The 23,944-nt window shown below is 38.9% G+C and overlaps 2 protein-coding genes and 1 pseudogene across 2 annotated transcripts in view; 2 read left to right on the top strand and 1 right to left on the bottom strand.

Annotated features, from left to right (window-relative positions):
* Positions 1 to 12,925, top strand: part of Cfi (complement factor I) — a 38,211-nt gene extending 25,286 nt beyond the window's left edge. The window contains exons 8-13 of the mRNA XM_026410622.2: positions 196 to 231; positions 2,046 to 2,149; positions 2,321 to 2,424; positions 6,832 to 7,112; positions 10,837 to 10,941; positions 12,513 to 12,925. Coding sequence (XP_026266407.2) covers positions 196 to 231; positions 2,046 to 2,149; positions 2,321 to 2,424; positions 6,832 to 7,112; positions 10,837 to 10,941; positions 12,513 to 12,730 — 848 coding nt within the window. The 3' untranslated portion in view covers positions 12,731 to 12,925. The remainder of the gene's footprint in view (positions 1 to 195; positions 232 to 2,045; positions 2,150 to 2,320; positions 2,425 to 6,831; positions 7,113 to 10,836; positions 10,942 to 12,512) is intronic.
* The window catches only part of Gar1 (GAR1 ribonucleoprotein), a 70,825-nt gene that overhangs the window by 46,097 nt on the left and 784 nt on the right, over positions 1 to 23,944 (bottom strand). The window contains exons 2-5 of the mRNA XM_026410623.2: positions 23,702 to 23,926; positions 21,104 to 21,257; positions 11,573 to 11,712; positions 11,056 to 11,147 (exon numbers count right to left, since the gene is read on the bottom strand). The gene's annotated coding sequence lies outside the window, so the exon portion shown is untranslated. The remainder of the gene's footprint in view (positions 1 to 11,055; positions 11,148 to 11,572; positions 11,713 to 21,103; positions 21,258 to 23,701; positions 23,927 to 23,944) is intronic.
* On the top strand, positions 13,919 to 15,824 carry LOC144257138 (COMM domain-containing protein 8 pseudogene; annotated as a pseudogene).

Genomic DNA, 23,944 nt, shown 5'->3' with positions numbered 1-23,944 from the left:
AAAAAAAAAAAAAAAAAAAAAGCACCTTATTCACAAAAAGAGAGGAATCTTTTTACACAGTCCTTCTTTTAAGGGAGGACAAATTTTAAGACAAAATTATTATAAAACTTTAAATGATTTTAATGATCTGATTTTCTCTATAAAAATAACTTCAAGCAAAAATAACTTTAAAACAAAACTTTTGTTTTATCATAGATGAAATGGAAATTTTGACTGCAGATATGAATGCTGGTAAGTTAACATTTTTTTTTTTTTTTTACTGGTGGTATAGTGGTTTAAGCTTGTAATTTAATGTTAGTTATTAGCTAGATAATCTTAGGTGAGATACTGAACCTCAAATACAATTGGGAATAATAAAATAATCCCCTGTTTTATAGAGATTTAAAAATGAAATTCATGTAAGACTCAACTTGGAATTGCCAGGCACCAAAATTAATTAACAATATTTTAAACTAACCAATGAGTGAAAGATTTAGATCTCAAAGTCACAGATATTAATCAAGAGGAATTTTCAACAAAGCTCTTTATTTTCTACACATAATAACATTAATTTTCAGATATTTCCCAACCTCACTTCACAGTCCTTAATGGATGAGGTCTCTCTTATTCCAAAAGTCCAAGCAAAAACTTAAGATTTTCACCATCATACTATACCCACTACCTAGATTTTAGGATCAGTAGGACCAGGTCTAGGTTTGGCTCAGAGGTAGAGCACTTTTGTGTGCAAGGCCTTAGGTTTGAGCTCCAGCTCTACAAAAAGAAAAGGAAAAAAAAAAAAAAAAGGTAAGACCAAAAAAAAACTATACACATTCATTTACAACTTCTCTCCCTTCGGGGCCTATCTCCTCTTTGTATGCCCCAAATGTTAAGAGTTGGGGGCTGGGTTTGTGTCTCAGTGGTAGAGCGCTCACCTAGTATGCATGAGGTGCTGGGTTCGATCCTTAGCACCACATAAAAATAAAATAAAGGTATTTTGTCCACCTACAACTAAGAAAAAAAAATATATATATATATATATTTTAATTTTGTTTTTTGGGAGGATACTGGGTATTGAACTCAGGGGCACTCAACCACTGAGCCACTTCCCAGCCCTATTTTGTATTTTATTAGAGACAGGGTCTCACTGAGTTGCTTAGTGCCTTGCCATTGCAAAGGCTGGCTTTGAACTCAGGATCCCTCCTGTCTCAGCCTACTGAGCCATTGGGATGATGGGTGTGTGCCATGGAGCCTGGCTTAAAAAAATTTAAAAGAGTTTCCTTTCTCATTTGAGGCTAAGAAACAAGTTTACAATAATTTCACAACATAGTAAATAGAATAAAGAGAGCATCTTTTACTTTCTTCCTTTGTCGTGATTCTCTTACAAGCTCATGTCTTAAGCCTTGCTCTACCATGTTTCTTTCCTCAGTGACACATGTGGTGTGTCTAATTGATCACAGAGAGAATAGGGAAACATTGTCCAGTGCCAGATGTGGCTTGCTGTCCAGGATTCCCCCAGCATATTATCTTTTAGGGTTAATATAATGAGATGATCGATATACAAAGTGTTCAGTATTGGGCCTGGCATCTACAAAGCATTCAATACTAATATCATAATGTTAACATTATATTATTGAAAAGAGTTCTGTATCATCAGCCTCTAGAAACCAAAAGCCACGAGAGTTAAGATGCAGTTCTCCATGTGGTCAGCTTATTCTGATAATTTCAGAATATGACCCCAAGCTATCACTCTAGTAATGCCTGAACAAGTGGTAACTCTCATCTGCCAGAACCTGGCATATGTTTAACACTTGACCAGCTTCTTTCTACTAAACATTTAGGAAGAACTTCAGAGAACCAAGCCAATTTTAATATTAAGCCAGAATTTTAAAACAAAGTGAATAGTATAATTTAACATCCAAAATAATTTACTAATGAATCTGCAGTGTTTCTTATTAGATGTGACCTTTCTATTTTTGTGACAGAGACAATAAAGGTAATATCAATCAATATGTCCACAAGGTAATAGATTCAAAATCATAATGATCCAATCTCTTCCTTTCTTGAAGAAAGAAAACGGATAAAGTCATTATTACCTAAACTATCCTGTGGAGTCAAAAGAAACATACACACTAGAAGGAAACGAGTGGTTGGAGGAAGGCTAGCAAGAATGGTAAATCTGCATGAAAAGTTTACTTCCCACAAACAGCCTGGGGGGGAGGGATGGGGAGGGATGTGATTACCACGGACTGGGAATCCTCCAATGGAAATACAGTAGGACAGAACCACCTGTTTGCACCACTATCTGGTAGAATGGCTGTGACCACACAAATGTCTTTTATAGGGAGACTTCCCATGGCAAGTGGCGATTAAAGAAGGCAAAAAAATCAACTGTGGGGGAATTTATATTGGTGGCTGTTGGATTCTGACTGCTGCACATTGTGTCAGGTAAAACAAAGGTCTTCAGTATGTTTTCAATTTCTTGAAACAATGAAAATGAGTAATAGAGATGGTGGTAGATGATAAATAAAAGTATATCAGAGAAATCATTAAGTTTCCTCTATTAACTGTTAAGTGCTTTTTTGTATTTGTGATCAGTACCTCAGAGGTCCATCCCTCAGAACTCACTGTGTTCTCCCCAGATCAAATTGCTGATCCCACCGGCAAGGACAGATCAAGCCATTAGGTACAAAATTACTTCCACTTGGCTCATTGCATGGTGCTAGGTCCAAATCTCTTGGAAGAGTTTATGTCTAAAAGTTTATAAAGGGGTAATATTAACCAGATGTCTTCTCTAGTCTCACCTCAACAAAGATTAGTTTAAAGAATTGACTTGACTCCTACCAACACACAACATGTGTGAATCCATGTATCCTTAAATATATTTGATGTGTGTTCCTGGCAATAAAGGAACTGTTCGAAGCTCAATGCTAATTATCTCACATACTGCTCCAGCACCAGCTTGCTTGCTCTGTGAGTCTGGATAACTTGTTTACATGGGTCCATGACTCAAAGTTATTTTCGAGGCAAGGCCACTGCACTACTTCACACAGGGGCACCACTCATATTGCATTTTGTTGTTTGGAAGTTCCTTGAGCTGCAGCAGATTCTGACTGATGCATTCTGAGTCACTGAAGACCACCTCCAAAGAGGAGACTTGCTTTCTGAAGAATATTATTTCTCCCTTTGACAGTGTTTTAAAATTCTCAGGTTAGAGAATTGGGGTGGGCATTATGTGAATTCAGAACTGGCATGTGACAATATGTCTCATAACTATCTGCAAATAGGAAACACCAGTTGATGCAGGCCCAAGAAAGCAAGTTATAAACGGCAGTTTGCCAATGCTGCTGTAACAAAATAACATGGAGTAAGTGTCTTCAGAAACAGAGATTTCTTTTCTCACAGTTCTGGGGGCTGGAAGTCTAAAATCCATGTGCCAGCAGGGCTGGTGTCTCCTGAGACCTCTGTCCTTAGCTTGCAGGTGCCCTCTTCTCATTGTGTCTTTATGTGGTCTTTCCTTTGTGCATTTATATCCCTGGTATGTCTCTGTCTTTTTATAAAGACACCATCTTATTGGATTAAGACCCCAGCCTTATAACTTCATTTAACTTAACTTACCTCTTCCAAGACCCTATCTCCAAATAACAGTCATTAGGGCTTAGGACCTCAACATATGAGACAGATACAGTTTAGTCTATAATAATGACTGGATTGCAATACCCAAGAGGTATTGATTAATAAATAAATCAATGTCAACTTGGAGAAGGGCAGAGCTCAGGGTTCTTGCCTCAGTTCTGATAGAATGAATAAAATGTGATTTATTGAGCACCTCTTACAGACCAGGTACAAAGTCAGGTCCTTTCGTATATTTATCTTTTTTAGTATTCTCAACAGTCCCAAAAAGTACATATTATTCTTCCCATTTTATAGATACGTGGACCAAGATTGAGAAGTTATGTAATTGCCTAAAGCTACATGACTAGTCAGTTAGCAAAGCCAGGATAATATCAAGTTCAACATGTTTGACAATAACTTAGATGAAGGCCTGCTTAGCAAATCCTTAGGTGACCTAAAGTTGGAAGGGGTAACATGCATGCTGAATGATTAAACATGCTCAAGGAAGGACCTCATAAAAATCTTCATGGATTGGAACAAATATTCTATCTTCCTTCTTAAAGACCCTTTCCTCTTGGCATCTGGGACACAGCACTCTCCTGGGTTTTTTACCAGCTTCTCTGACCACACCTTCTCTGCTGTCTTCGGCAGTAGCTCCTTCTGTGCTTAAGGATCATTACTCAACTGAAGCACTGAAGTTTCATTTAGCCTGATTTCCTCTCTTCTTCTTACTTCTTCTTCCTAAAGTTATCTATAGTTTAAAATACCATTCTGACCAGGTTCTGTGACACACACCTGTAATCCCAGTAACTCAGGAGGCTGAGGCAGAAGGATTGCAAGTTTAAGGCCAGCCTGGGCAACATAGAGCAATCCTGTCTCAGTAAATAAATAAGTAAATAAAATACCACTCTATACAGACCAAATGATAGCCACAGGTTGGGGCTCTCCTCCAACCACTGACCCTGTAGTCACCTGCCTATCCACACTTCTTAGCTACATCAAAAGTATATCAAATTCAAAATGTCCAAGACTAGGCTTATGATGTGCCATTTCCCTAAATATGGTCTTAGGAGTCCTAGTGTTTCCTGTCTCAGCAAACTACACCATTTAACTCGTTACACAGGCAGAGATCTTATTTAATTCCCTCAGCTATACACAGCCCAAGCACAATTTCACCAACTCTAGATGGCATTTTAAATTTTTAATTATTTAATTCTCCAAACTTCTTTCCTTCTCCACATTACCCTGCTTTCACCTCTCATGGATTATAGTCTCCTCCTAATTGACTTTCCTGCACTCATTCTGTTCACCCACCACCCCCACCTGTCTGTTCTCTACTACGAAGCAAGGGTAATGTTTCCATACCTGGGTTCAGTCACCTGCTACTTAAATTCAGTGACCCATTGGTTTCCTCGTAGGATAAAAATCTAAAAAAATGACAACATGGCCCATTAGGCCCCAGGTGATTTGGCTGCTCTGTGCCTTTGCCAATCTCATATTGCCTGGCAGCACTACCTCCTCTCTGGCCCACTTGCTCTGGACTCTGAGCACTTCAACAGCACTTGCTCCCTCCTACAAAGGGATCTTTGATATATTGTTTCCCTGATTTTCCTTGCTCTTTCTACCCAGTTACTGCTAGTCTTGACTCAGATCTCAGGTCAACCTTTACTTCCTTGGAAAAACTTCCCTGACTCCCTTCTTTTTGGTAAGTTCCTAAAAGTCCATGTACTGTCTACTTCTCTCACTTTTTATAGTAGAGTGCCTAGCATTATCAGTGTGCTTATCCATTTAATGTTGCATCTTTCCCTAGATGCTGAGCTCCATGAAAGTAGAAATGATTCTGATTTTGTCCATTGCTACATAAAGTGCTTGGCACAGTGATGTTTATACAGTAGATACACCCTAAGTATTTGTTGAGTAAATTGAGTGAATAGACAGAGTTAGCCCTTAAGCAATATCCAGGACCTCTTATCCTATAATACAACCAAAATTAACATTGCAGACAGTCTTCTTAGAATACTAGTATAAATAAAAGTTTCCAAACATCTCAGTCTATCCTAGGACACCACTGCTTAACTGTAAGGTGATTACCTGAATCATCATTATAGAAGGATAAATTCTCTTCCGTTTATGCTGTTTGAGAAAGTAGATGACATATGCATAATATATTTTAGAAGATTTTCACTAAAATGTTTAAAATAAGTTTTGTTGCTTATGGGAAATTTATTTTATGAACTACTTATTTTATGGGAACTGTGAGACTATGAGGTCATTATTCAGCACCTTATTTTTAAAAAGTACATCTAAGCTATAATATTTTGCCAAAGTGCTCTCTGTACTCTTCCCTGAGAAAATGATGGTAGGGGACCAGTTTGCTTAACTCATGCATGATTTGATAATTGGTAATGAAAATGGAGTGAGGTATAGTAACAATAATTATTAATAATTAGCTCATTCACTATTTCAGGGGAATTTTTAAATAGCTACCATGTTCCAGGTACAATAATAGCCACCAGGGCTACAGTTCATCTCTGATTTCAAGCAACACAGTGTAGCAGGAAGAAAAGTGGATAAAGAGATAAATGCAATGCAATATGAGGATGAAGTCTGTCTGCAGGGTGAGGATGGAAACTACTGCAGAGGTGCTCTCCCTGAGAACCTCTGCGTTGGCAGAGTAATAAGAACCTGCAGTCCAGTTTTCCAGTTCCTCAACCACAGTTCTGACAAGATGCTATCTAATCTCTGTTGAGGCACCTACTCCAGTAGCAGATAGCTCAAGTTGTTAGTGAGCTATTTTCCTGGCATTGAGCAGTTGCATGGAATATTCTGCTCTTCATTTGTCATTGACCTAATTCTGCCCTAAGTAAATTTAGTCACAATGCTTCATAACAGCAAGGATATAAGTGGGGGAGGGGAGAGGGAGAGAGGGATGGTTGGAGGGAGGGAGGGAGGGAGAGAGAGAGAGAGAGAGAGAGAGAGAGAGAGAATATGAATATATTAAAAAGTCCTTAAGGGCTGGGATTGTGGCTCAGCGGTAGAGTGCTCACCTTATCATGTGTGAGCCCCTGGGTTTGATCCTCAACACCACATAAAAAAATAAATAAATAAAATAAAAGGTATTGTGTCTAACTCAACTAAAAAAAATTTAAAATCCTGAAAAGGGAGAATTTAAAGTAGCAAAATTCCATATTTACATACTTTTTTCAATTTATTTTATTTCCCTTTTCCTTTATGTTATAGAGCCAGTAAAGCTCATCATTACCAAATATGGACAGCATTGCTTAACTGGATAAGACCTAACTACACTGAGTTAGCAGTTGAAAAGGTGGATAAGATTATTATCCATGAAAACTACAATGGAGCCACCTACCAAAATGACATAGCTTTGATCAAAGTGAAAAAACATGATGACCAAAAAGAATGTGAACTGTCTCATGCCATCCCTGCCTGTGTTCCCTGGTCTCCATATCTATTTCAACCTAAAGATACATGCATCGTTTCTGGCTGGGGTCGAGAAAAAGGTATATGTTTTATGATTAATTAATCAGCATCCAGGGGTTGGAAATGAATGAGAATAGAAATTCAAAGGAGTTAATTTCCTCGTTCTCAGAAAGAAACAGTATCATAACCAGAAAAGTAAGCATCCAGCTAGAGCTGGCTACCTGTGCTTGCCACCTGGCAATTGCCCAGCACCCTGTGCTCAGAAGGTCCCCAGGCATGATTTACTGCTCAGCTGTCACCACTATGAAATTCTTAATAATTTTTGAAGGGTCTCAGGAGACTGAGGCAAAAAAAAAAAAATTGCAATGTCAAGGTCACCCTGAGCAACTTAGCAAGACCCTGTCTCAAAATTAAAATTTTTAAATGGGCTGAGGGTGTAACTCAGTGGTAGAGTGCTTGCCTAGCATGAGCAAGGCCCTGGATTCAATCCCTAGTTTTTTTTTATGACTGCAGAATAATAATAACAATAATATTTTTTGAAGGGGTCCCATCCCACATTTCCATTTTTCACTAGATCCTGAAAATTACGTAACTAGTCCTTATCCAGATGTTCAAAGGACAAATGTACTCTGTGATCCTGAAGTTAAAAATGAGGGGTGAATATTCAAGGAAAAAATATAGAGATAGGGAGACACACGGCATGGACTTTTTTGATTTGTTGAAGAGGTGTGGGTAGAAGATAAAAAGGTTTACAAAACTGGAATGAAATATTGGTCCACAGAGACTGGAAGGGACAAGGGAAGAGGGAGGATGGAAAGACGTTCAATAAGGGGCACAGAGTCTCTTCTGGTTCTTCTTTAGCACATAGGGTGACTATAGGCTAAAACAACCTAGGATATATTTTAAATGACTAAAAGAAGAGTACCAAATTCCCAACACATAAAAATGGTAAATATTTGAAGAGATGGAAATGCTTATTACCTTGATTTCTTATTACACATTATATACATATATTGAATTACCACCACGTACCCCATAAAGATATATGAATATTATGTCTCAAAAAAATTAAAAAGTAGCCGGGTGTGGTGGCACACATCTGTAATCCTAGTGGCTTGGGAGGCTGAGGCAGGAGGATCACGAGTTCAAAGCCAGCCTCAGCAAAAGTGAAGCGTTAAGCAACTCGGCAAGACCCTGTCGCTAAATAAAATACAAAATAGAACTAGGGATGTGGTTCAGTGGTCTAGTGCCCCTGAGTTCAATTCCTGATACCAGAAAATAAATAAATAAATAGCCAGACATGGTGGCACACATCTGTAATCCTAGCTACTTAAGAGGCTGAAGCAAGAGCATCACAAATTCAAGGCCAGCCTAGGCAATTTACAGTTAGCAAGTCCTTTTCTCAAAATGAAAAATAAAAAGGGTCAGGAGGTAGTTCTTCCTTAGCACCCTCAATACTGTGAGGAAGGAAAAAGGTAGCCCATAGATAATAGGAAAACCAACTAAGATTTGCAAAGAGATAGTCTCCATGTTTTGAATCACTCACAAATCACTACATTCCTCCTGTCTCCTTCCCATTCACCATACCCCACTCCTTTACAAAGAGAAAGAACAGATGAATTTCATTCTTTGAACTTCTACGACTTTTGGTGAATACCTCCTATGAATAGGAGATGTGGACACTTGGAAAATAAATGTTAGAAGAACTGCTGAATTAGAAGTTAGATGAGATGAGAATTAAACTACCTAACATGTTTCCCATCATCTGGAAGATTTTTTTTTCATAATATTCTTTTTTTTCTAAATATACTCTATTTTATTTTATTTAAAAAAATTTTAAATTTGTTTTAATTAGTTGTATATGTCAGTAAAATGCACTTATGCAGTTTGATATATCATACATAGATGGTATATGATTTCTCATTTTTCTGAGTGTACATGTTGCAGAATCATATTGGTCATGCAGTCACATATATACATATAGTAACAATGTCTGTTTCATTCTACTGTCTTTCCTATCCCCACACCCCCTCTCCTACCCTCCCATCACTTCCCTCTACCTAATCTAAGGTAACACTATTCTTCCCTAAGGCCCCCCCCCCATTGTGAATTAGCATGTGCATATTAGAGAAAACATTTAGCCTTTGGTTTTGTGGAATTGGATTATTTTGCTTAGCATGATATCTCCATCTTCAACCATTTACTAGCAGATGCCATAATTTTATTCTTCTTTAAAGCTCAGTAATATTCCATTATATATATATATATATATATATATATATATATATATATATATCACATTTTCTTTATCCATTCATCTATTGAGGGACATCTAGGTTGGTTCCATAGTCTAGCTATTGTGAATTGAACTGCTATAAACATTGGTGTGGCTGTATCACTATACTATGCTGATTTTAAGTCCTTTGGGTATAAACCAAGGAGTGGGATAGCTGGTCAAAGGTTGGTTCCATTCCCAATTTTCTGAGGAATCTCCATACTGCTTTCCATAGTGGTTGACCTTAAAATTTATCTTCCCTTTCACCTTTTAACTCTTTGTTGACAGAAATCCTAAATAACTTCATAGCATTGATTTTATAGTCTCATGTTCTAACACATTCTTTAAATAATTCCCACATTGAAAATTGTAAAATATATGTATAAATTAGGCTGGATTTGTAGTGTGTGTGAATACACAAGACTTATAAAATACTGAATTTTATTAAGGAACTAATTCATCCAGAAGGAACTAGTTCATCCTTATATTTGTTCTATTTTTAAATATCCCATTTATTATATACCTTTAAAAATATACACATTAGTAGAAGTTAAAGTATAATACATCCTTATTATTCATCACCATGTTCCCACAGCTATCAACATTCTGTCATTTGGTTTTTTTGTTTGCTTGTTTGTTTTTGTACTGGGGATTGAACCCTGGGGCACTTTACCACTGAGCTACATCCCAGGACCTTTCATTTTTGTATTTTGGAACAGGGTCTTCTTGCTAAGTTGCTGGCTTAGCAAGGGGGTCTTGCTTGAGACAGGCTTTGAACATTTGTAATCCTCTTGCCTCCACCTCACAAATCACTGGGGTTATTTATAGGCATGCACCACTGCGCCTGGCTGTTTTATCTCCCAAAATCCATCAGGGTGAAAAACAGGAGGGTGATGGGCAAAGATTCACTACTCACCTTTGAAACATTATCCTGAGTTCATATGTTTTTCTGATCTTCTCTAGACAGTACTTGGTCCTTCTCCTTCCATAGACCAAAGAAAACTTTCATTTAAATATAAAGGAAATTCTAAATCGGCCTTTCAATCACTTAGGAGATGTATTTCCTCACAGACACACAAAAATGCATATACACTAATAACTCCATATGTATTTTCTTTAAAATTATTCACTCCCACAAGCACTGTAAAGGAAGCAGGAAACTATGATAAGATAGGACATATTTGTGTGAGAAGACACTGCACTAATTCCTATCCAATTTCCCTACTGAACTCTACAACCAATGGGGAAGAAAGTATCTCATTCATCTTTGGGTATCAGCTTTGTATTAAATGAGTGGGATTTCAGGCTGTATATTCAATAATCCTCCTCCACTATCCATCCAAGTGTAGAAAGAAAATTATAGAAACTAGGGATATAAGAAGAGTATGATTAAATATGCTAAAGAATTGTCTTCAAAATTTTATATATGTATCTGAGATCACTCATGTTCCTAATGGTTTACTAAGTTGCAAGAGTATTTATTTAAACTTTTTATTTGTGATTTCTATTTTTTTTCTCACTCTGTTTAGGTAACCAAAAGGTCTTTTCACTCAAGTGGGGTGAAGTTAACCTAATAGATAACTGCTCTAGATTTTACCCAAATCGCTTCTATGAAAAAGAAATGGAATGTGCAGGTAAGTGCCAAGTGGTTTATCTGAGATACATATCGTCTTAGTCTATTTTTTAGTTACTTTAATGAAATACCTGAAGCTGGTTTCTTATAAAGAAAAAAGGTTTATTTAGCTCACGTTTTGAAGGCTCAGGGCATGATGTTGACAGTAGCTCTGCTCTGGTGAGGACTTCATGGGGGAGTGGGTCCCAGAATGGCCGGGAGCATGTTCTGAAGTGATGGAAGGGAGAGAGAACACCAAAAATCAGGAAGCCAAAGAGAGGGGGAGAGCTGGGCTTGCTCCTTTCCTAACAACCCTCTCTGGAGAACTAACTCAGGGTCCCGGGAGAACCCTTCAATCCCTACAGAGGACACTCCCTTCTGCTCACTGACTGAAGGACCTCCCATAGGCCCCACCTCTTAGCATCACCTCACTGAAGACCAACCTCCCAGCACATGAACCCTTGGGGAACAAACTCAAAACTTATTGAAAACTGTTAGAAATTCACAAGAGTAAGAAGAAAGTGCCCTCCCATTGTGAAACGGGGTTCAGGATTACAGACAAATGGATGAGTCACACAAAATCGGCCAGTCCACAGACAAGGGATGAATAGCTGCAAGTTTGAAAGATGAAGGCCAAATCTCCAAGGGCTTACCATACTGAGGAGTCATCAGACACAAGGCAAGTGTCATGCTTAAAAAGATGAGCTCTGGCTGCCTCAAGCCAGGCTCTGCCACTTGTTTGCTGTGTCACCTTGGACAAGATAGTGACCTCTTCGTGTCTTCTTTGTTTCATCTATAAAGTGGAGGAAATAATGATACTAACCATACTTACTCTGTAGGATTGTGTGAGGATTAAAATGATGAATGACTAATACCTATTAAGCACTCAATAAGCACTAAGTGTTTTGTCACGTTCCTTGCGACAAAAACACTCAGGGTCCCTCCAGGGGAACTGGGCTGCACGAAATAACCACACAAGAGACAGAGATACCTTTTTCTTTGGGGTCCTGTGACGGCTCCTCTGACCTTAAGGGTCCACAGAAAGAGAGAGAGCGGTGCTGACCTCTTTTATTGAGGAGAAGCCATTCAAATGAGGCAGGGGGTCAGGTTTCAGGGGGTTGACTCTAGCTATGTGATGTCTGCTGTCAGCAGAGTGACTGACATCTAGGAAGGCCACACCCAAAGCCAGAGCAAGAGAAAGGGACACACAAAGGGCGTTTCCAAGGAACATTCTATCCCAAACAAGGCAAAGGGGTAGAATCACAATGGGTGAGTGTAGCTCAATCCATGGGGTGACACGCCTACGTCTAAAGATGCGTCCCTCAACCTCCAGGACGACGGGGCAATGTCCAGGTCACTACAAGATGTAGTGATGGTCAAAGCCTCTCTGCTCTGGGAAGGATAAAGCGAATCATTCAGACTGGCTCCAACTCTGCAAGCCCTGCAGGGACCCCTAGGGAGGGAGAGTCCCTGTTACCACCTTTTAGGAAAGCACAAGAAAACTAGTCACGTCCTTCTCTGGTGACGGAAGTAGAGATGTCAGCATGGTGACCTTGACAAACAGGTGGCAATATGCGCTTTTCTCTTTCTCAGGTACATCCGATGGTTCCATTGATGCCTGTAAAGGAGACTCTGGAGGCCCCTTAATCTGTACGGATGTCAATAATGTGACTTACGTTTGGGGCATTGTGAGTTGGGGTGAAAACTGTGGAAAACCAGAGTTCCCAGGTGTTTACACCAAAGTGGCTAATTATTTTGACTGGATTAGCTATCATGTAGGAAGATCTTTTATTTCTCAGTACAATATCTGAAATTGTGATCTCCTGCTCTTTTGGTGATCTTTCTGTCCTTATTCTCTCTAGAGTCTTTTTAATTGAAATGAAACTATATGATTATTACTACTCTAGGGGAAAATGAAGCAAATGTTATTGGATATTTTTAAAGGTCTTTTAAAAGTTTATGCCATCTTGGAATGTTGCTGTATAATTCTCAAATAAATATTTTGGTCAAGCATACTAGATTGGTTTGTTTGTTCTTTGGTTTGGGGGAATGAACACAGGAATTTGTGTGTGTTCAGCACCACGGAGCTGCACATTCAGGAAGTTTTATTTATCAGCAAATGTAATTAAATTATCCTTTATGCAAAAGTGATATACCGACAGTAAGAAGTTTAGGTAGTTGAATGACACTGAAGTCACTCACATAAGCCTATTTCCACTACCCGCAGAGTTAGACCCCAGGCAATTTATTACCTTTTTTTTTTTTTTGTATCTCATTTTCCATCTATAAACATGGAATTGTATGAAAATGAAACTACATACTTATGAACAGTGCTTGGCATGGCACTTATTACGGGTTATCACAGGATGATAACTGGCCTCATAGATCTTGACCCATTTCCCTGCTTCTTTTTTTGTTTGTTTTATTGTTTTGATTTTGCCACGCTGGGTGTCAAACCCAGGGCCTTGCATATGCTAGGCAAGCGCTCTGCCACTGCAGTACGTTCCCCCAGCCCTTTTCTGTTTAATATTAAAATTTCTCAAAGGGCTGGGGGTGTGGCTCAAGCGGTATCACGCTCGCCTGGCATGCGTGCGGCCCGGTTCGATCCTCAGCACCACATACAAACAAAGATGTTGTGTCTGCCGAAAACTAAAAAAAATAAATATTGAAAAATTCTCTCCTCTCTCACTCTATCTTTAAAAAAAAAAAAAAAAATTTCTCATTTTGCAAGTTCCCCTTGACCCTTTCTCTAGATCTTTCCACAGATACTACAACACAACCCTTGATCTCCATGGTGTCAATCTGTAACCATTCCCTGATCTGACTAGAGGACCTAGGAGAATTTCTACCTGTCCCTAGTCTTGCTTATCCTCGAGGACAGGAGTTTCTCTTCAGCAGGGCTGGCTGAAATAGCTGGATCTCAAATGGCTGCCAGACAACCTCTAATTTCATCTGTATGTTAAATGACACACCCCAGCACCAGGAAGTTGACAGTTGCCATGATAACAACCAGAAAGAATCAGTTGAGTTCATTTCCTCAAGAAGCTCTCATGAAATGCTTGAAAAATAGGAAAGATGAAATCAAGCAGGCTCTGGTAGGAGACATAGCTGATATTTTCTCTGCACAGCTATAGGATTTGTTTTGGAGATAATATGTATTTTTAGTTGATCTAATTAGTTATAAATGACAGCAGAATGCATTTCAATTCATTGTACACAAATGGAGCACAACTTCTCATTCCTCTGGCAATACACAATGCAGAGCCACACCATTCACGCAATCACACATGTACATAGGGTAACAATGTCCATCTCATTGTACTATCCTTCCTACCCGCACACCCCTCCCCTTCCCTCAGTCTCTCCTGTCCAACCCAAATTTCCTCCATTCTTCGTTAGCACCACCCCCCACTGTGGATCAGCATCCACATATCAGAGAAAACATTTGGCCTTTGGGTTTTTTTTTTTTGTTTGTTTGTTTGTTTTTTGCTGTGGTGGGGTTTGGCTTATTTCACTTAGTATGATATTCTCCAGCTCCATTCATTTACCTGCAAAAGCCATAATTTCATTCTTCAAGGCTGAATAATATCCCATTATGTATATATACCACATTTTCTTTATCCATTCATCTGTTGAAGGGTATCTAGGTTGGTTCTATAGTTTAGCTATTGTGAATTAAGCTGCTATAAACATGGATGTGGCCATGTCACTGTAGTATGCTGATTTTTTTCTTTTTTTAATTAGTTATACATAATAGTAGAATGCATTTTGACATATTGCACACAAATGGAGCACACCTTCTCATTCCTCTGGTTCTACGTGGTGCAGGGTCACTCCAGTAGTGTAATCATACATGTGTATGGGTAATAATGTCTGTCTCATTCTACTGTCCTTCCCATCCCCACAGTCCCACTCTTCCTCTCACTCCCCTGTACACAAACCAAATTTCCTTCATTCTACCCTTGAATTGAGCTGCTGTAAACATTGGTGTGGCTATGTCACTATGGCATGCTGATTTTAAGTCCTTTGGGTACAAACCAAGGAGTGGGATAGCTGGTTCAAATGGTGATTCCATTCCAAGCTTTCTGAGGTATCTCCATACTTCTTTCCATAGTGGTTGTACCAATTTGCAGTCCCACCAGCAATGTATGGATGTATCTTTTCCCCCACATCCTCGCCAACACTTATCATTGCTTGTATTCTTGATAGTTGCCATTCTGACTGAAGTGAGATGGAAGAGTAGTTTTGATTTGCATTTCTCTAATTGCTAGAGATGATGAACATTTTTTCATATGTTTGTTGACTGATTGTATTTCTTCTTCTGTGAAGTGTTTGTTCAGTTCCTTAACTCATTTATTGATTGGGTTATTTATTTATTTGTGTGTGTGTGTGTGTGTGTTAAGTTTTTTGAGTTCTTTATCTATCCTGGAGATTAGTGCTCTATCTGAGGTGCATGTGATAAAGATTTTTTTTCCCCATTCTATAGGCCTCTCATCACATTATTGATTGTTTCCTTTGCTGAAAAAAAGCTTTTTAGTTTGAATCCATCCCATTTGTTGATTCTTGATTTTACCACCTGCGCTTTAGGAGTCTTGTAAAGGAAGTCAGTTCCTAAGCCCACACGATGAAGATTTGGGCCTACTTTTTCTTCTATTAGGCACAGGGTCTCTATTCAGCTATAGGATTCTTTTTTTTCCCCAGCTACAGGATTTTGATTGGCAGTGAAACTTTGCACTTTCTAGTGACAAGAGTGCTACTTTAAAAATGCCACTTTTAAATCTTCATCTAGATAAAAAAGGAAATTGTGATGTAAAATCATATTCTGTTGAAATGCATGGAGAAGAGCTGCAGAGTCTAATGAATTCCTTGGAAGCAGCTAATAAGGTGGTCCTGCAGTTGAAATAACAGCAAAGGATGGATACCAATGCTATCAGATTCCACTGCAAAACTGTACCGCAGAGTGGATACTGTGTGTTCTGAAACCCTGCAATGTATTGATGCTACACTAGGGTAAGAGAGCAGCAGTGTTGAGATACCAAACATAAAAAATATGTCAACCTCCCTAAGGAACAGGAAATCACAATGATTGATAGGAAACTCACAAGAAAGATGAAAAAGCTATAGTAGCTGTTTATATTTTCATAATGATTATTTTGCTTCATTTATTAAGTACTTGAGAAATCTTTATAGATACATTTTTAAAAGCTAAAAATAGATTCTAAAGTAATGCAAACATAGGAAGCACAAACATACTTGAATATTGCATAAAAATTTATGTGAACAGGAAGAACATGGACTATGGATACATGATTAATTTGTGATATTTAAAAATGACTTTTTTACAGAATGTATAAGCTGCATATGTAACTCTGGAGATTTCATGTATTTCTCATATTTCAAAAGATTATAAAAATTTACTAGAGAAAAGCTCTTTATCAACATTAACAACCCTAACAACTCTAAACTTGTGTGAGCAGTTTAGTTTATGAATTGTAGCAACTAAAATCTAGAACACACAAAATTAGAACTAACATTGTTATTTCTGTATTTGTGTCTCTGATTGGGATTCTATATCCTGATAATATGTCATTTTATAGTGTCTTAATTGTTATTCAACTATGAAGTAAGACTATATACAGGCCCATTTTTGTTATAAATTATTTTTTGGGGATGGATGGGTGCTAAGGATTGAACCCAGGGCCTTGTGCATGTGAGACAAGCACTCTACCAACTGAGCTATATCCCCAGCCCCTATTATAATTCTTAATAAGGAACTGAACACTTTTGAATGTTAAATTCATTGGAAAACAAACCATTTTTAAACTCAGCTAATTTTAAAAATAAGTATTATGAGCAAATAAAAGTGCCATGTTTTAAGAAATAAAAAAATAAATCCCACCCACAGGTCAATGACTCACAAATCCATCTCTCTGTCCCTGACCTTCCCTAGAACTTCAGACGACTTACTATATGCTAATGGAACTCTTAACACCTCCCTGTGGATATCTAAGGTCCTTCTAAAAGAAATACAGCCAACCCCAAGTTCATGACTGCTCCTCTCTAAACCTGCTTCTCCCCACCTCAGTTAATGACACTACATCCTCAAAGGGCCACAGTAAGTTCCCAGTCTTTTTCGCATCACCTGCTTTAATCTCAGCATAGCATTTTTTCATTTCCCCAAATATTCCATTTTTATTGGTTTTCCTAACTCTTCCCCATAATCCTGCCCCAATCACATGTGAAACGCTTGAAAGGAAGCCCTGTCTGCCTTCCTCCTGGCTGTAGCCCGAACGCTTGGTTCACTGAGGGTGCTCAAAGAATAGGCATTAGCTGGTTTTATTCTTCGGTTTTAAAGCACGTGTCTATCATCATCTTGAACACAAAGGTGTATTTCTCACATAAATATTATCTTTAAGATGACATTGGGTTCCAGTCTTGGGATAAAGCCCAAATGTTTTAATAATAGAAATCCTCATTTCTACATATATTCTGGGCAGCTGCTGCTCAGATTTTTTTCCTTTTTTGAAATTGTGGTAAAAAAGACATCAGGGCTGGGGTTGTGGCTCAGTGGTAGAGCACTTGCCTAGCATGTGAGAGGCACTGGGTTCAATTCTCAGCACCGCATATAAATAAATAAATAAATAAATGTCCATTGACAACTAAGACAATATTTTTTAAAAATCGTTCTTAATTGTATAAAAACCTAAACCTCTTAGAAAGAAAAAAAAAATAGTCCCTTGCTTTTGCATTTCTACTACCAATGTCAGGAAACTATTTATAAGATACAGTTTCAACCTTTATTAAGGGTTTAGAGACAGGCTTTTTTTTTTTTTTTTCACTAAAGGAAAGTAAGAAAACTGATTTTGGCGTGTGCAGTAGATCAGGAACCCAGATTATACTAACACTTAGACATTTGCTCCCATGGACTCTTTAAAAAATTTTAATTAAGTCTCAGGTTTAAGACTAGTTTTTCCTGATGCAGCTTGTACTTTTGCATATTTTGATATGATTAGACTTTGTGTAACAACTATTTAGGCCTAAGTGTATAATCAGCTGGGACTCTGTAAATGATGTAAACATGTGTTAAAGTCAGTTTAAAATGGATGTGAAATTAATTGATTAAAACAAGGAAGAAAATTTAAATAAATAAATAAATAAATAAGACATAACATAAAATAATTTTTATTATTAATTAATTTTAGTTTCTTTTTTAACACAAATGGAGCACACTTTTCATGTCTCTGGTTGTACATGATGTAGAGTCACACCATTCATGCAGTCACACCCATACATACAGATCATTCTACCATCTCCAGCCCCCTCTTCTCTCTGCTCAATCCAAAGTTCCTCCATTCTTCTCTTGTCCTCTCCCCTCCCTGCCCCCATTGTGGATCAGCATACACTTATCAGAGAAAACATTCAGCCTTTGGTTTTTTGGGATTGGCTTACTTCACTTAGCATGATATTCTCCAACTCTGTCCATTTACCAGTAAATGCCATGATTTCATTCTTCTTTAAGGCTGAGTAATATTCCATTGTGTATATGTACCACAGTTTCTTTATCCATTCATTTATTGAAGGGTATCTAGGCTGTTTTAACAGTTCAACTATTGTGAATTGAGTGGCTACAAACACGAAGTGGCTGTATCACTATAGTATGCTGATTTTAAGTCCTTTGGGTACAGACCGAGGAATGGGATAGCTGGGTCAAATGGTGGTTCCATTCCAAGTTTTCTAAGGAATCTCCAAATTGTTTTCCAAAGTGGTTGTATCATTTTTCAATTCCACCATCAATGAATTAGTGTACCTTTTCCCCCACATCCTCACCAGCACTTATTGTTGCTTGAATTCTTGATAGTTGTCATTCTGACTGGAATGAGATGAAATCTTAGAGTGGTTTTGATTTGCATTTCTCTAATTGCTAGAGATGTTGAACATTTGTTGATCAATTGTACATCTTTTGTTGAGTGTCTGCTCATTTCTTTAGTTCATTTATTGATTGGGCAAATAAAACCTTTTAAATCATTTAAAGGGTAAAGTTCAGTGGCACAAAATATACTCAACTTGTTATATAATTAACACCACCTGCCACCTATAGAATTTTTTTCAACTTTCCAAACTGAAACTTCATACCCATTAAACAGTAACTTCCCACTCTCACCTCCCCAACGCTGCTCAGATTTTAAATTCCTTTGTCTTTGAATGCAGGAGAGTATTTGGTCATCTATTGCCATGTAAGGAGGCCCCTCCAAATGGTGCTTTAAATAAAAATTATTTCTTATTTTGCTCATGAGTCTGAGGGTTATCAAGGCTTGCATGGCCAGCTTCCCTTCCAATTCTCATGCACTTGCAGTCAGACAAGGATAGAGCAGTTATTCCAAGGGTTTCTTCAGTCACATGTTTGTTTGGACTGGGAGAACTGAGTCAGCTGGTGCTCCTTAGATAGCTCAATGTGGTCTCTCTCCACATGGAGTCCAAAAATGGAGTCCAACTCAGGGATGCCAGACTTCTCACACAGCAGCTGATGAATGTACCAAGAGAAAGTGCAGAACATGTATAGTTTTTTTCTAACCTATCCTTGGAAGTTTATTCTCATCTCTCTACCTAGTGTTCAAGATCCCCAGGTTCAAGAGAAGGGGACATAATCTATCTCTTTCTCTTTTTTTCTTTAACATATTTTTAGTTGTAGATGGACACAATACCTTTATTCTATTTATTTATTCATTTATTTATATGTGGTGTTGAGAATCAAAACCAGTGCCTCACACATGATAGGCAAGTGTTCCACCACGGAGCCCCCATCCCAACCCCCAAAATCCATCTCTTGATGGGAGGGGTGTAAAAGTGTTAAGGTTTAGATATTAGGGGTCCCCCAAAATTTCATGTGTGAGATAATGCAAGAAAGTTTAGAGGTGAAATTATGGGGTTGTGAGAGCCTTAACCTATCAGTACATTAATCCACTGATAGGGATTAACTAGGTGATAGCGCTAGGCAGTAGGGTGTGGCTGGAGGAGATGAGTTACTGGGGGACGTGTCTCTGGAGTTTATATTTTGTCCCTGATGAGCCTAGCTTAGTCTCTCTGTTTCCTGATGGCCATGTCCTGACCTGCTTTCCTCTACCTCTTTCTTCTATCATGATATCCTGCCTCATTTTGGGCCTGCCTGTGGAGCCAGCTGTCGATGGACTGAGACCTCTGAAACCCTGAGCCCCAAATAAGCTTTTCCTCCTCAAAAACTGTTCTTGTCAAGTCTTTTGGTCATGGCAGCAAAAGAGCTGACTGAAGCACAAAGAATTTGAGAATATGTTTTAAAACCATCAAGTCCTGACTCAACAGTTCTGGCACCTTAGAAGATGTCTGTATATGAGACCATTAAAAAGAACTGAAGTCTGTAGACTGGGAAAGCATTAGTATCTTGGCTCCTCAACAGACCAGGTGAGTCTGTACAGGAATAGGAGGGGTGTCAAAGGGTTAAGGTTAAGCCCCCCAGTACTGGGGGCTTCAAAGCAGGGTTGACTAAGGTGAGGTCCCCAAGGACAGCTCTCCAAAGTGGCTCCATGTGGCAGATATCAGGTAGAGCAGTACTGGAATGAACTGACTTCAGGGTTTTCCCAGGTTAGAGATCTGACTCAGAACTCCTCTAATCACAGACTATTGAAGCCAATCTAATTGGTATAGTAAATAATAATAATATAAATAATAATTTGGGGCTGGGGATATAGCTCAGTTGGTAAAGTGCTTGCCTTGCATGCACAAGGCCCTGGGTTCAATCCTCACCACCAGGAGAATGAATAAATAAATAGTTTTTTTTTTTTTCACAAAATCTCCTAGACAGCCACAGAATTGGAGTCTATGCATCTAGGAATAATGTTCAAAGACCACAGGAGGTTGCTCCATCAGAGATTTTTACTGCTGCTAAAAGGCCCACTATCCTTGCATACATTGTACTGCAGAGGCTGAGCACTGAAGGATGTTGCTATACTGTTGGCCACTGCTGCATCTCTGAGTTAACTTGGACTTCACTAAAGGTACTCAAAGAGCAGAGCTCACTGGATGTGACATTCTACCATCACATTATGGTTAACCCTACTCTTTGAGCTCACCATCTTAGGAGGTAGACAAGAAAAATTCTGAAGCTGCACTTTGCCAGGAACAATAGCAAGAAAAACTCAAGAGAAATCCACCTGAAGTGTCAGAGAGGGCCTCTGAGCTTCATCTGAATCATGGAAGAATTTCCAGGCAGACGCAAATGCAAAGACTTTGCAGTTTAAAGAGTCAATCACACACAGGAACAGAGAGCAGGTCAGTGTGTCTAGAGCCAAGGGTGCTGGTTAAGAGCTGGAAAAGGAGAAAAGAACATAATGTGATAGTAGGAGCAAATGTGACTCCATTTTGTTTTATGACTTTATCCAGTAAAACAACTATGCCAAGTAGAAGAGTCATGACTGGGGCAAGGTGTTCTTTTTCTTTTGCTATAGAAACCTTTAAGAACACAGAACTACCTATGGGGTATTGTTTCTGTAACTAGGGTAAGGGGGCTCTGTTTCTGTAACTGGGGTAACTGGGGTGACTGGGCTAACTGTGATTGCTTAGGCTTCCCTCCGCTTGACTGCACTCTCCCTCTTCTGTAACTTGGCTTGCTTGCAATGGCTGGACCCCCAAACATCCCTTTTGTGTTTTTCAGGCTTATAAGGAGTGCCCTTGCAATTGTTCGGGGCTGATCAGGGGAACAGCTTTATGTTCTGGTCAGCCGCCATCGGTGTGCTTCAATAAAGGCTTGATACGATTATATGTGAGTGGTCTGGAAGTTAGTTTATGAAACCCCTGGACGAAGCTTTAACTATAACAATATCAAGGAGGGCAAATGCCAAAGAGTTGGGACTACTGAAGGAAACTGGAAAGTTTGAGTTGAAGGCAGTGAGGAAGATGTGTGGAAGACAGGGTTAGAATGAGACAGGAAAGACAGAAGACAACTGGGGCATCCAAATGAAAACTGATAAAGGTAGAAACTAAAGTAGGGATAGAGGATGACCCTGATCCTAGATGTTAAGGAGTGAAAAGACCACATCTAGGGACAAAGTAGATAGCAGGGTAGTAGGAGAAGGCTTTGAGTCTAGGGTAGTCACTAGATGTCCTCTTAGAGGATGAGGTGATTGGTATTGCCATTGATTGCAGAAATAAAGGGAACAGGAGAAAAGAAGAAGGTACATTTTAAATTTGTGGTGTGTCGCAAGGGGACAAAATTGCAACCTATGCAGTCGAGGGGAGAAATAAAGAATGCCCACGTGCTTCTGTCCCTTTCAATACTTTATTCACTCAAATTACTCAATATAATTTCACTCTATAGGTTCTTAATCAAGAAAATGACAATCCTTGATGCTAGGCACTGGAATAGACATAATCAATTCACAGCAAGCAATTCTAGATTAATTAATACAGGAAACAATTCTAGATTAATTCTAAGCATTGCAAAACACACTTAATCATAACAGGCTAATGACAGACATTCCCTCTGCAGGCTAAGTTCAAAAGTCTTAAGCCTTAGGCTTTATGTCCAGTAGATGCACACTCACTCAGACCTGGGTGAGAGTGACATCATTTACCCTGGGGTCAGAAACATCTGGTCTGGTGGTCTCCACCCTGATCTTCTCTCCTGATAAGTGAGGACAGCCTGCTAGGGGCTTCACTCTGTTTATCAGGGTGAGGGGAAGTAACTTGTTTGAGAGGCCAACTGGAGGGGTCTAAGGGTGTGCCTGGTGAGACTGCAGGTTTCAAACTGGAGTTTTTAAAAATGGAGTTGCTTAGGCTCAGGCCTTAGGTCATCCTCACAGGTGCCTCTGGAAGCTCAGTGAGAAGATGTAGTTTTCAGTAGAAGAGGAAAAGTATGTAGTTCCATTAATCAGAGAAACTGGTGTTTGAGAATTTAATCCCTAAAGAGAATTGAGACACAGAGGACTAAATCTGTGTCCTCACAGCAGAAGCTGCTCCCCTTCTTTCTTAATGTGTTGAAAGGTACTGTCAAAAAAAAAAAAAAAAAAAAAAAAAGAGATTTTTTTTTTTTTGCATATTGGGAGGCCTTGGTTGATAAGTGGATATCACATGATTTCTCTTCACCTGGAATTGTTCACTGTTAAAAAAATCAAAAGGAGGATAATTCCTTCCCTTCATCCAGTGTGATGTGAGCTGATCACATATCAAAGAACTTGGCTTGGGAGCTGAGTGTGGACAAAAGTCTGACTGATCTTCACTAACTCTTGAGTTTGGGCTAACCCCTTTCTTTAACGGGTCAAAGTCTGTGTCCTATAAAGCGGGGTTCTAAATATGAGAGATCATGTATGTGAAATGCCCAAATGGCACAGAAGAAGCATTCAACAAAGGTATGTGATTCATATGAACTCTGCACATTGATTACAAGCTTGGAAAACTTGTAGCAAAATGCCAAACTAGAAAGAACACACCTCTTCTCAACAATTGCAACATTGCCTTGGATCCTACTATGCAGTTCTCGGCAACTGCTGAGATAATAAGAGAATCAGATATTTATAGCTCTGGTAAAAAGTACTGCAATCGTTATTTATGGATCCTGCACAGTGCCTGGGAAAAATACAGAGAAATGTCACTAGAACTATCAAGTTTCAAAATACTTTGCCTAGGAAAACCATGGTTTCTTTAAGTTTCATCTTGCTTTACTGTATTTAAGCGTAGGCTACTGAATCTGCCTTACCTGCCCAAAAGGCAAAAAAACAAACACAAAACAGAACAAAAAAACCTGTGGTTTTTACCGTCAAACCATTTTCTTCTTCCAGAAAATCCAAACCAGCATCTAGCTCAACCTGGTTACATTGTTACCCCTGAGGACTTGGATTGACATCTCTAACTAAATTCAGCTCCTCCAATAGCAGGCACAGTGGTCTGGAGGTCGGGGTGAAGACTTGGGAAGACAAAGCCAGGCTTTCCCAGGTGACAACCGCACTCCCCGATACTGAGCTGGACCCTGGCATCACTCTCTGCAAGAGAGCACGGAA

The sequence above is a fragment of the Urocitellus parryii genome, chromosome 10 (genome assembly GCF_045843805.1).
Source record: "Urocitellus parryii isolate mUroPar1 chromosome 10, mUroPar1.hap1, whole genome shotgun sequence".
Lineage (NCBI taxonomy): Eukaryota > Metazoa > Chordata > Mammalia > Rodentia > Sciuridae > Urocitellus > Urocitellus parryii.
The sequence above is the reverse complement of the archived record's forward strand: the minus strand, read 5'-3'. Positions and strand labels throughout refer to the sequence as shown.